This window comes from Dendropsophus ebraccatus, chromosome 3, assembly GCF_027789765.1.
Source record: "Dendropsophus ebraccatus isolate aDenEbr1 chromosome 3, aDenEbr1.pat, whole genome shotgun sequence".
Lineage (NCBI taxonomy): Eukaryota > Metazoa > Chordata > Amphibia > Anura > Hylidae > Dendropsophus > Dendropsophus ebraccatus.
The window spans coordinates 173468627-173481251 of record NC_091456.1 but is presented as its reverse complement, the minus strand read 5'-3'; the positions used below and the strand labels follow the sequence as shown (position 1 = coordinate 173481251).

At 42.7% G+C, this 12625-nt stretch overlaps 1 protein-coding gene across 1 annotated transcript; it reads right to left on the bottom strand.

The window, feature by feature from the left end:
* Positions 1-239: 239 nt before the first annotated feature.
* On the bottom strand, positions 240-2723 carry LOC138787480 (C-reactive protein-like). The gene is made up of 2 exons (XM_069964795.1): positions 2562-2723; positions 240-1497 (listed from the first exon to the last, which is right to left on the bottom strand). The coding sequence occupies exons 1-2, from the start codon at positions 2617-2619 to the stop codon at positions 875-877; spliced, it is 681 nt and encodes a 226-aa protein (XP_069820896.1). The 5' UTR covers positions 2620-2723; the 3' UTR covers positions 240-874.
* Positions 2724-12625: the final 9902 nt, after the last annotated feature.

Below are 12625 nucleotides of genomic sequence, written 5' to 3'. Positions count from 1 at the left end.
CGCAATACATTATCCCTGTGATGTTGCAACTTTCTTTTCTAAAATCTAAAAAATTTGAATAAAAGTCTATTTCTCCATGATGTCATACACTACTCTCCGATGTATATCTGTACATGTTAAGTATGGGATTAAACGGGGTCCCTGCTTTGAAAAACCTCTTTTTCATTGAAAACTTGTCCGATGATAAAATGATTATAAGTGAATACCACTGAGACATTGAATTAATAATCTTTATTCATTATGCATTATACAGCACACACCAAAACACTTTTTTTTGCTGAATAAGAGGACCCTTAAAGGGAAACTATGAGCAGTTTAGACCAATCTAACCTACTGGTACCTTCCTTTTGTGCACGGGGTGCTGAGGATGAGGGTACATCTCTGACCTTCATCTTCGGCACCATTTCCATGTATTTACGTGTACTTAGTTATATCCACAGGCTAATCTGGCACTTTGGAGCAATGGTAACAGTACATGGTAACAGTGTGTGCCGTCCCCTCCACATCTATTCATTGAATAGTGGCCGCACAAGCCTGTCAGGTCACACAATGGAGAGTGCAGCTAGGGCTGCACTCTCTATTGTATTCAATGTTGCATTGGCATGCAGGCGCACACGGATGCCCCCACATCCCAATTCAGCACAAATGAAGATCATTCAGTGGGTACTGTAGTACCAGCCGGGATAATCTTCACTAACACCAGCCCTTCTGTGACCTGGCCGGGTCACAGAGCGGCAGGTGTTTCACATTGTGTGAACATGGCCGTACAGTGTAGCTGTCAGGAGATGTGAGGGCTCAGGACTGCTGACAGATTCCCTCTTATAGACATTGCTGGATATAGCGAATATATTGCTGTGAGAAGACTCTATATACATTATACAGGTTCACAGGGATAGGGATCTGCATAAGGACGTATGATAACGTCTCCAGTTAGATTATAGCGTAATTCCTTCCAGTTAATGACATTACCGCTCACTTCATTAGCTGCAAAATAATCTATAACATTGTCATCAGTCAGAGCTTTATCCCACATATTAACATCTGTCATTTCTCCCACAAAGGAGTCAGACACCTGGAATCCTCCACCATATGTATCTTGTTCCTGACCAATGATGATGATAGGATCAGCGCTGATCTCCAGATTCTTTACCCCCTTTTTGTTGTACTTCTTTCCATCGATCCACACCGCCCGGGCTGTAGAGCTCCATGTTGCACAGATACTTGTCCATTCTGTAAAGCCATTGTCCTGTAAACTATAATATTGGTCTTTATTGTCGACCGAAAGTGAAACCTGATTTGATGATGGATAATACATGAGGAGAAAATTGTTCTCTTTCTTTGGAGTAGCCAATGAAAATAGGGAATAATCCCGGGTCAGATTTGTGTGGAATCTCATGCAGACCGTGGCCTCTACAAATGGGCCAAAAAGTTCTGGATATAGCCGAACATAAGAGGTGGCCGACTCCTTTGGGAAATCAAATAATTTCTCCATCATATCTGTGTATAAAGAGGAAAAAATAAAAATAGGTATTTTTCACTGTATACTGTAAAGTACATGTTATGTTTATTCTGAGGGTTAGTACGGTTACAGCAATTCTAAAAGGATTTTGTTTTTGATACATTTTATCTCTTTAAAATAATGAAACAAACAAAAAACTAATGTTTTCCCTCACCCTTTCCTGACATATTTGTTTCTTTTATTTTCCATGGACCAGTAATACCAGTTGTGTTCATTTTTTATTGCACGTTTTAAAAAAAATATATATATATTTGTTAGGAAAGTTTTTGTTTTTACTGTTGTTCAGAAGTCCCACCAACTTTGAAATTTGCAGGGGGGCGGAGGTGGGTGTGAAAATAACAAACAAGTTAAGTCACCTGTCCCCCCCGTGCCTGTTTTGGTGAATACTCAAAACAGGCATATTATTTAAAAAGTTGCATCTAATAAATATTTGCCCGTCGAATACTGGTTCATAAATAGAACTTAGATCAAAAATGGACGATAAATCCAATTATTCACCTAAAAATAGGCGCAAAACCCTTAATAAATTTCCCCCTTATATTTTATAATTGCTTTATTTTTTTAGTGTCTCTTATTTCTGTTATTACTTCATGTATCCAATGCTAGTGTTACCTTTATATAACTACAGTAAATGCAATAATAACTATACTGATATAAGTCAGGGGCTTATATAGCTTCTTTATTTCTGCTCATTTTTGTTAGCCTGACTATTTTATTGGATAATTATTTATATAGACTAATACTATGTTATCATCCTACAGATCCAATGCCGGCCATATTTACTAGGATATTAGTTGTTCTTATTCACCATTACATAATTATGCTCTGTTAGTAACAATTTTACATTCATTACTGTAGATCTATAGTTTCTTATAGACTGAGCTCCCAACTCTATCACTAATGTGTATAACTATGTGTTCCTTCTATTATTATATATAGCACGTAGTAGTTGGGGGCAAGATGACAGATTCTGCATTGATAAAATATTAGAATAGTAAATATATAAGGTTCTAAAGTTAGAAGTGGAGGGAGTTCAACCTACCGTCCTGTCCCAGAACCCCAGAGATACACAGCAGCGTCCAGACCAGCATCTTCTCCATGTCCTTAGAAACTTTTCTAGAAAGGCAAAGTGTGTCTCGTATGAAAGAGTTCAGCAAATACAGATGTAATGTGGCTGTACCCGTAGATTATAGTAGATTAGAGCTGTTCTGTCAGTATGAAGAAGACCTTATGATGAAATGTCATTTCCTTCTGTCAACATCATGTGACCTCCTTCATCGTCAAAATAGGGAACAAAGGGTCAAACTTCTCTTTAGGGATATAAGAGTGTGGTCGGCTGTACTGCAGTGTGTGTGTGTATATATATATATATATATATATATATATATATATATATAGTTACTAGTGAGCTATCTTTGGTCCATTAAAGTGACTGAGCAGATTATATGGTATATTGCTTGAAGCTCTGCCCGTTTGCCTCATGTTGTGTTGTCTTCCTGGCTGTGTCCCTGTCTTATGTTCGGTAATCTTTAATTTCATATTCGGCAGTGTTTTCCATCCTGTCAGATGAATTTTATAATTATATATAGTGAAAACATAGGAGCCGGAGCCCATCTGGAGATAACTGGGGGGCATGGAGGTCAGTTTTAAAACAAAAACAAAAAAAAACCTCCCATAAAAAAGGTTAAATCACCCCCTTTTCGAACAAAAAAAATGTAAATTAAAATAAAAATATAAAACCAAAATAAAAACATATTTGGTATCAGTACACACAAAAATTGTCCGATCTATTAAAATATAATGTTATTCATTCCCCATGTTAAATGAAAAAAAAAATGAAAAAATTGAAACACCATAATTGCTGAATTTTGGCTGCATCATACAGCAAAAAAAAAAAAAAAGTTAATAAAAAGAGATCAACAAGTCTCATCTAAACCACAATGGTATCATTAAAATTGCTGTAATCGCACAGAATACAGATAACTGCTCACTTTTGCTGTAACATGGTGTACAAACCACAAATACCTCAAAGTTTGTGAATTTACCGGGGTGGGTTGTACTGGTTTTGTTTAAACATAACAATTAAAAAAATAACAATTTTGTTCTTCTGAGCAAGTTGTCTTTTGTTTTATTTTAGTACTTTCAAAGAATGCCTTTTTTTTAAATATAAGCTCTAAATTGCTCTGTTCTAACCCTCTAATTGTTTTTTTCCTGTCTATATCAATGTATTTTTGTGCCTTGAGTCACCGTTTTTTAGCCGTGCCATTTTGGTTTAGATGGGGCTTTTTGATTTCTTATTTTTATTACCTTTTTTCAAATGTATGATGCAACCAAAAATCTGCAATTTTGCTGGCTTTAACATGCGGGATTAATAACATTATATTTTAATAGATCGGGCAATTCCGCATGCAGCAATACCAAATGTTTGTTTTTATTTTGGATTACATTTTTGTACTTAAAATATGGGGAAGGGAGTGATATGAACTTTTATTATAGTTTTTTTTTAAATGTTTTTGAAAATGACAACTCAACCAGTCCCATAGGTGGAAAAATAAAAGAAGGCGAGTAGAAAGACTGATTCAGTGTGACCTGGCATCCGTGCATCAATGACCTTTGGTCTAGGGATGAGCGAAGTGAACCGGTACGAACCAGATTCGTTACGAACTTTGCCAAAAGTTCGGTTTGGTACCGAACCGAACTTTGAGAAAGTTCGTTACGAATCTGTTAAAAATAACAACGGCTATGCAAAATTGTACTTTTTCACAGAATACACCAGGATACAAGGGATTATTACTCTTACCAAGGGATTATTATAATGCCTTGTAACCTGGTTTTCTGTGAAAATCAAGATGTGTGACGTCACTCCCCAGCACCAGGACGTGCCTGTGCGCGCCAGCAGGTTCTCATTGTGTTGCAGGACTTCAGAGAGAGAGGAGCTCCACAGTAGATAGATAGATAGATAGATAGATAGATAGATAGATAGATAGATAGATAGATAGATAGATAGATAGACAAACAAACAACTAGATAGATACAGGAAGAGATAGAGAAGGAATACAAAGTTTTGGGGAGAGAAGCAGGAGGGAGGAAGAGAAAAAAAAACTAGCAAGATCCAGGGAAAGCTGAATATAGAAGATAAGCTGATGCATAGGGAGAGAGGCAGAGAAATCAAGAGATAGGTAGAGATAGGGAGAGATAGGCTCTAAATAAAAAAAAATTGTGAGATCTAGGGAGAGTTAGGGAGATAAAAAAAGAAATTTTGAGAGAAAAGTGAGAAAACAGGACAGGTAGCATTGAACCAGCTCCTGTCCCATGACTGAAAGTACACGCTACACGTTGCTGCTCTGCTGGGTGCAGCCAACTTTGTTTAGCCGCAAAAATTAGATTCTCATAAGCTGTTATAGGTGAAGTAACGTATAGCAGCAAAAGTTATTGAAGCCCTCCATAGAGTGTGAGGCGAAATCAGCGGGCCACAAAACCTGTCCATTTCTGCTTTGCTGGGTGCCGTCAAGCCACAAAGCATCACTGATTGAAACTTTGTGCCTTCCGGCCAATAACTCACTTATTAATTTTTTTTTTTTTATTCTGATTTCATTTTCCCCAAACCAAATAATTATGTCCAAGTGTCCTACTTCCAGCACTTCACAGGCAAGGACTGCCGCAGCAGGCGGTGAGGGTAGGAGAAGTGGCAGCACCAGGCCCGGTGGCAGCCGTGGTAACAGGCGTGGCAGCAGGGTTCAGCTACCCCAGACGCCCACTGGTCATGTAAGAACCACACAGCCAGCGGTTCTAGATTGGCTTACCCAATTCTCCACTTCCACCCCCCAAAGCTCCAAAACGAGGAGTCAAACATCGGCTGGATGATCCGACACCACCCTTACGTGGGACGGTCAGTGAGAGTCCTCTGCCCTGTCCCCTGTTATTACTATGCCACTCACCTTTGGGGCACCTTCTGTCAGGGAACTATTGGCAAACCTTGATCTGGCCTTGGACTTTCTATCACTTTTTAGTGATGATGATGAGGAGGAGGAAGTCCCCAAAAGTCAGCGGGTGGAACGTGCAGAAAATCCAGAGGAGGTGTTGGCTGTAAGCGGTCAACAGAGCCAGGGAGGGGCATCCAGTGCCACACCCGATATCCTGTCCCAGCCACTGCAGGAAATTAGCAGTGTTGAGGATGATGATATCGCTGATCGGACGTGGCTCCCTCAATCAGCATTATCCTCTGCATCATCAGGGGAGGAAATAGAGGTGCAACATCCCACTGGTGCAAGGAACCAAGCCACAAGAGGGAGGGGTAGGAAACAACCTACCAGGCAGAGTTCATTATCTCTAACCCTTGGTCCTGAGAGGGCACCCTCAGGCAGCAGTGGCAGTGAACAGGCCGCAAGACCCCCCCTGGCTGTCAGCAAACCACGGTCCTCTGTCGTCTGGCAGTTCTTCCGCCTAGGGACAGATAAGCACATCGCTCTGTGCCTGCTGTGCAACGAGAGGGTCAGTCGTGGTAGGGGTGACAATCTTGGGAAAACATCGATGCAAAAGCATATTGAACACCAACAGGCCTGGAAGAACCATGACCCCAATACCACCTCCTGTCAGGATGCACCATACACTGCAGATCCCATCATGCAGCCTCCTCTCAGTGGAACTCAGGCCTCATCAGCCTCAGGTGCCAGCAGCAGCACAGTGTCACTGCCACCCCTAATGAGGCAGCAATCCCTGACTGAGTCCATGGCCAAACGTCAGGTGTACTCCAGCAGCCATCCCATGGCACAGAAACTGACCGGACACCTGGTTAAGCTGCTGGTGCTTCAGTCCCTGCTGTTCAACCTTGTGGACTCCCAGCCTTTCAGGGATTTAATGGCGTGTGCGCACCTCAGATGGCGAGTCCCCAGCCGCCACTACATCTCTGGCAAAGCTGTCCTATCACTGCACAGTTATGTGAAGAGAAAGGTTGGCGATTTATTGGAACTCTCGGTGTCCAAGACCGTGCACCTGAGTGCTGATGTCTGGTCCTCTAATTATGGGCAAGGCCAGTACATGTCTGTTACTGTCCATTGGGTCAACATCCTCCCAGGAGACCATCAGGAAGTTGGCCTATTCTTGCCACTGTCACCTCCACGGTGCTTTAAGGGTCCAGCAGAAGGAAGCACAAGTTCTGCCTCCACCACCACTGCAGTCCAACCTGCCCTGGTGTCTTACCACCGATGTCAGGCTCGGCGCTCTCAGGCTATCCTGCATTTGGTGAGCCTGGGTGAATGGAGCCACAGTGGGCAGGAGCTCCTCCGGACCATCAGGGAGGAGGTAGATCAATGGCTGACCCCACGACGACTAACGGTTGGAAGTGTCGTAGCAGACAATGGGAGGAACACTGTCTCTGCAGTGCAGCGGGGAGGGCTGACTCATACACCTTGTATGGCACATGTGATCAACCTCATAGTGCACAGGTTTCTCCAATCATTTCCTGCACTACAAGACCTTATGAGGATGTCACACAGAGTGTGCAAACATTTCAGCCACTCCTACGCTGCAAGGAACACCCTGCTCAGAATCCAGAGACAGCGCAGTATGTCCCACCATCGGCTAATCTGCGACGTGCCAACACGCTGGAATTCTGACAAAGGTCAGCCTTTACAGACTACCTCATGGGACACTAAGGCAGCTTCACGCCACACTGCGACTTCCAAGTCACACACTGGCAGTTAATGCGGGAAGTCTGCCAATTGTTGATCCCTTTTGAGGACGCGACTCTTTGTAAGCAGGCAGGACTATGGGATCAACGACATCATCCCACTCATCCATGTTCTGGAAAGTGCGCTGAACAATATCATCAGCGAGGATTCCCAGGCCACCACTCCAAGGTTGAACATTGCTTTGAGCCCAGAGCTGGATGAAGTGCAGATGGAGGTTGAGGAGGAAGAAGATGTCTACGCCCAGCCATTCCGCACACCACCACCTGGCTTCTCTGCCTCTCCATCACAGGAGGAGATGGAGGATGAGGTGGTAGAGGAAGAGGAGGAAGACCCCAGCAGACCCTGGAACTATACCGAGGACAGTGGAGAGGAGAGGCATTCATTGTCCTTGGTGCAGATGGCAAGGTGTCTGCGGGAGTGTCTCCGGAATGACAGCTGGATTGTGGACATCCACCAGAGGGACCAATACTGGCTTGTCACCCTGGTGGACCCTCGCTTCCTCCGCAAAATGGCTGAATTTTTCCCGCCATCACAGAGGGAGGCTAAACTGGTGTACTACCGGGACTTACTCACCAGTCAGTTGGTCTCAGCCAGGTTCCCCGACAACATCCTCTTGGGGGGAATCAGCGCGCTCCACTCCCACCACCACTAGTGGAGGCGTGAGAAGTTGCTACAGCTTACAATCCCTGATGAGCGATTTCATGCAGCCAGCTGCTGAAGAGAGGACACAACAACGGACTCATGGCGTGGACCAGCATGAGCTCAATCACCAGGTCACTGCCCAGCCAGTAGTGTGGCGTCAGAGGTAGTGTTCAATGTGGCGGGTAACATAGTAACACTGCAAAGAACGAGGCCCTCTTGCCACAGTGTTGAGATGCTGACTTTTGTGAAGATGAATTGTGCCTGGATTACATCGGATTATACCACCCCCCTGCCTGATGTGAAGGACTAAGTCATCAGTCACCTGTCTTGCATGGCAATCTGTGTGTCCAAGAAACTGTCCTTAATAACCTAAATATGTGCCCAATGTAAAAATCTGTAATTTAACTTATTAAGTAATGTTCCCCCCCCTTAGACCCCAAAATTTTAAAAAAATCACCTTAAAAATTAATTTGGATACATTTGAAAAAACAGATCCCCATCTCCAAATGTAATGCCGATGGTGTGTTGGCCATTTAACATCTCCACACCAGATTAATGCCTCACACCGTTGCACCGTCCAACTCATACCCCAAGAACAGTAGAAACCCTAAAATAATCCCCCGACTATGCTTCACAAAGTGGGGATTTCACCTTTTGTGAACTATAGCCGTGGGGTTCTATCCCTGGCACCCGTGCCAAGGAAAACTCCACAGTTAGCTACAGCAACAAATAGTTGCTGGAAGGCAGGTTATCTTGCCTTATTTAAGGGTGCCTTTACAATGGGAGGCTTTTTTTGGGTTCTCTGGGGTTGGCAGATTTTATGGCACCTTCAGTACTATGGGGCCGGACGCAAATACCCAGTTCAGCGCAGAACTGCGTATGTCCGGACGGCACCATAGTACTGAACGCCGTTTAGTGAACAGTATAAAAATGCCCTATGGATTTTACTCAGCAGACCCGCAGTGAAGGTACCCATAGGGTGAGGGTTTTTGGGAGTGACAAAAGCAAGAGTGGGAGATCACTCCCATACCCCATTAGGGGTTTTTCCCCTACCCACTTTAAAACATAAGTCCAGGCAATCAATAACTTTCTGTGCCCTTACTTGACCCAGAAACTTATAAATTGCCCGGACTTATCCTTTAAGCCAGCTAGTGACAGCACTAAAAAAAAACACAAAAGCATACATCGATTGGATTGGGCCCTACACTCGGTTAGGACATCAAACTAGTGTTAAAAAGATATACATATATATAGCCATAGGCCCAGATTCAACAGGCTTAACACCAGAGTAGTTGCATCAATTTGTAAAGCAAGTGCCAGTGAGGTGTCAATTTAATGAAAATTGGACACGTATTTTTGGATAATGGAACTGGGGTAAAGCCTTCTTGAATCTGTGCCTTTTTAAATGTCCTTTCTTCTCCTCATGGATTCTGTGGGTGAGGTTGTCTGTTTATTAAACTGTATCCGTATCCTACTAGACTAGCTGTAATGTTAGAGGGCTTTTTTTTAACGTTTACTGTCCTGTGCTAAACTGACATGACATTTTGTCATGTATAAAAAATTATTTTTACAATCATGCATATTCTTAGCTTCCAACTTCAGTTCTCTGTACTAGGTCCTTCTGGGTCCAAAAGAATACTGCTCCTACTAATGCCACCACCATCAATTGTCTATTTGGAAACATACTGAGTGCAATTAAGAGCTGCTGAAGCTGCCTCCTCAACTTGTCTGTTCTCAACAATACTGGCCTGAGAGGTGAGCAATCAACTGCTGCCTCCTTCTGCTGCTCAACTTGTCTGTTCTCAACAATACTGGCCTGGGTGCAATCAACTGCTGCCTCCTCCTCCTGCTCCTCAACTTGTCTGTTCTCAACAATACTGGCCTGGGTGCAATCAACTGCTGCCTCCTCCTGCTGCTTAACTTGTCTCTTCTCAACAATACTGGCCTGAGAGGCAAGCAATCAACTGCTGTCTCCTCCTGCTGCTCAACTTGTCTCTTCTCAACAATACTGGCCTGAGAGGTGAGCAATCAACTGCTGCCTTCTTCTGCTGCTTAACTTGTCTCTTCTCAACAATACTGGCCTGAGAGACGAGCAATCAACTGCTGCATCCTCCTGCTGCTTAACTTGTCTCTTCTCAACAATACTGGCCTGAGAGGCGAGCAATCAACTGCTGCCTCCTCCTGCTGCCCAACTTGTCTGTTCTCTACAAGACTGGCCTGAGAGACGAGCAATCAACTGCTGCCTCCTCCTGCTGCTCAAGTTGTCTGTTCTCAACAATACTGGCCTGAGAGTCGAGCAATCAACTGCTGCCTCCTCCTGCTGCTTAACTTGTCTCTTCTCAACAATACTGGCCTGAGAGGCGAGCAATCAACTGCTGCCTCCTCCTGCTGCTTAACTTGTCTCTTCTCAACAATACTGGCCTGAGAGGCGAGCAATCAACTGCTGCCTCCTCCTGCTGCTCCTCAACTTGTCTGTTCTCAACAATACTGGCCTGGGTGCAATCAACTGCTGCCTCCTCCTCCTGCTCCTCAACTTGTCTGTTCTCAACAATACTGGCCTGGGTGCAATCAACTGCTGCCTCTTCCTGCTGCTCAACTTGTCTTTTCTCAACAATACTGGCCTGGGTGCAATCAACTGCTGCCTCCTCCTGCCGTTTAAGTTGTCTCTTCTCAACAATACTGGCCTGAGAGGCGAGCAATCAGCTGCTGCCTCCTCCTGCTGCTTAACTTGTCTCTTCTCAACAATACTGGCCTGAGAGGCGAGCAATCAACTGTTGCCTCCTCCTGCTGCTTAACTTGTCTCTTCTCAACAATACTGGCCTGAGAGGCGAGCAATCAACTGCTGCCTCCTCCTGCTGCTCAACTTGTCTTTTCTCAACAATACTGGCCTGAGAGGCGAGCAATCAACTGCTGCCTCCTCCTGCTGCTTAACTTGTCTCTTCTCAACAATACTGGCCTGGGTGCAATCAAGTGCTGCCGCATCCTCCTCCTAAACTTTTTTTTAAAATATTTTTTTTGCCACTATTTTTGCACTTTTATTCACTTTATTTTATAATTATTATTATTACTTTTTTTATATTTTTTTTTATTCACATTTTTTTTCATTATTTTTGAACATTTATTGTTGGCACTTTTTTCATTGTAATAGCAACTGCAACGAAACGAAACTATACCCTATCAGACTCCCACTATTGTAGCTGCAATTATTCAGCCATTATTGCAAGGTTCGTTTTAGGTTCGGTTCAGCCGAATCCAAACTTCACAAAAGTTCGCCGGATCGAACCGAACCGAACTTTTCAAAAGTTCACTCATCCCTAATCAACAAGTAATAAAAATTAAAGTGAGAACAAAGAAGGGCGATGACTTTGCTGTTTTGAAACATCTCTTTTTTAGTAAAAAAAAAAATTGTCCAATGAGATCTTAAAGTGATAATCTTTATTCATTATACATTACACAGCACACACCAAAACACTTTTTAGCTGTGAGGACTCTTAATAGACCCCCATTATTAAAATAGGTTCTTATAATCCATAGAGAGAGTGGACAGTAGCCCTGGACATGGGTGCGCCCGCATTCGAATTCAGAAGAAATGAAGATCATCTGGCCAGTACAGCAGTACCAGCTGGGATGATCTTCAGTAACACCGGCCGTTCTATCATCCGGCAGTGTCACAGAATGGCAGGTGTTATACATAGTATGCAGATGACCTTAAACTAAAATGTTGCCACGCTAAATAGCCTCCTCCGGAAGTAACACAACTCTCTTTCGTACAACATATAGGTGGCTGCTCTTTAATGCAATGTTGAACCCTTTAAAGAATTAACTTGGTAAAGAAAAATGTAACATAACAAGAGACAGTATTAAAAAAAATTTATATTGCTGTGGGAAGACTCTATATACATTATACAGGTTCACAAGGATAGGCGTCTACATAAGGACGTATGATAACGTCTCCAAAAAGTTTATAATGCAAATCCTTCCAGTTAATGACATTACCGCTCACTTCATTACCTGCAAAATAATCTATAACATTGTCATCAGTCAGAGCTTTATCCCACATATTCACATCTATCATTTCTCCCTCAAAGGACTGAGACACCTTGAATCCTCCACCATATGCATCTTGGTCCTGACCAATAACAATGATAGGATCAGCGCTGATCTCTACATTCGCTATCCCGTCTTTCTTGTACTTCTCTCCATCGATCCACACCGCCCGGGCTGTAGAGCTCCATATTGCACAGATATTTGTCCATTCTGTAAAATTATTGCCCTGTAAATTATAATATTGGTCTTTATTGTCGAGCAAAATCTGATTTGGTCCTGGATAATAAAAGAGGAGAAAATCGTTATCCTTATATGGAGTAGCCAATGAAAATAAGGAATAATTCCGGGTCAGATCTGAGTGGAATCTGATGCAGACTGTGGCCTCTACAAATGAACCAGAACGTTCTGGAAATAACCGAACATATGAGGTGGCCGACTCCTTCGGGAAAGCAAATAATTTCTCCTTTTTATCTGTGCAGGAAAAAAAAAAAAAAAAAAAAAAAAAATATATATATATATATATATATATAATTTTTTTAACAGTATTTCACTATTGTGGATTTTTTTATGTAGTAATACAAGTTGTGGGTTTTTGTTTTTTTTTTACTTTTATTTTATTTTTTACAATCAAAAACTACATTTCACGCCATATGTTCTAATAGGCTGCAATATTTTATCATGCTTTTATAAAGCTTTATTATTTTATCCTCTTTGTTCTATTGCTACT

Bases quoted from the DNA above. Each gene is read 5' to 3' on its own strand.
- LOC138787480 (XM_069964795.1), bottom strand. From the start codon at position 2,619: ATGGAGAAGATGCTGGTCTGGACGCTGCTGTGTATCTCTGGGGTTCTG. The intron at 1,498-2,561 runs GTAGGTTGAACT...CTTTATACACAG, and splicing joins TGGGGTTCTGGGACAGGACG to ATATGATGGAGAAATTATTT.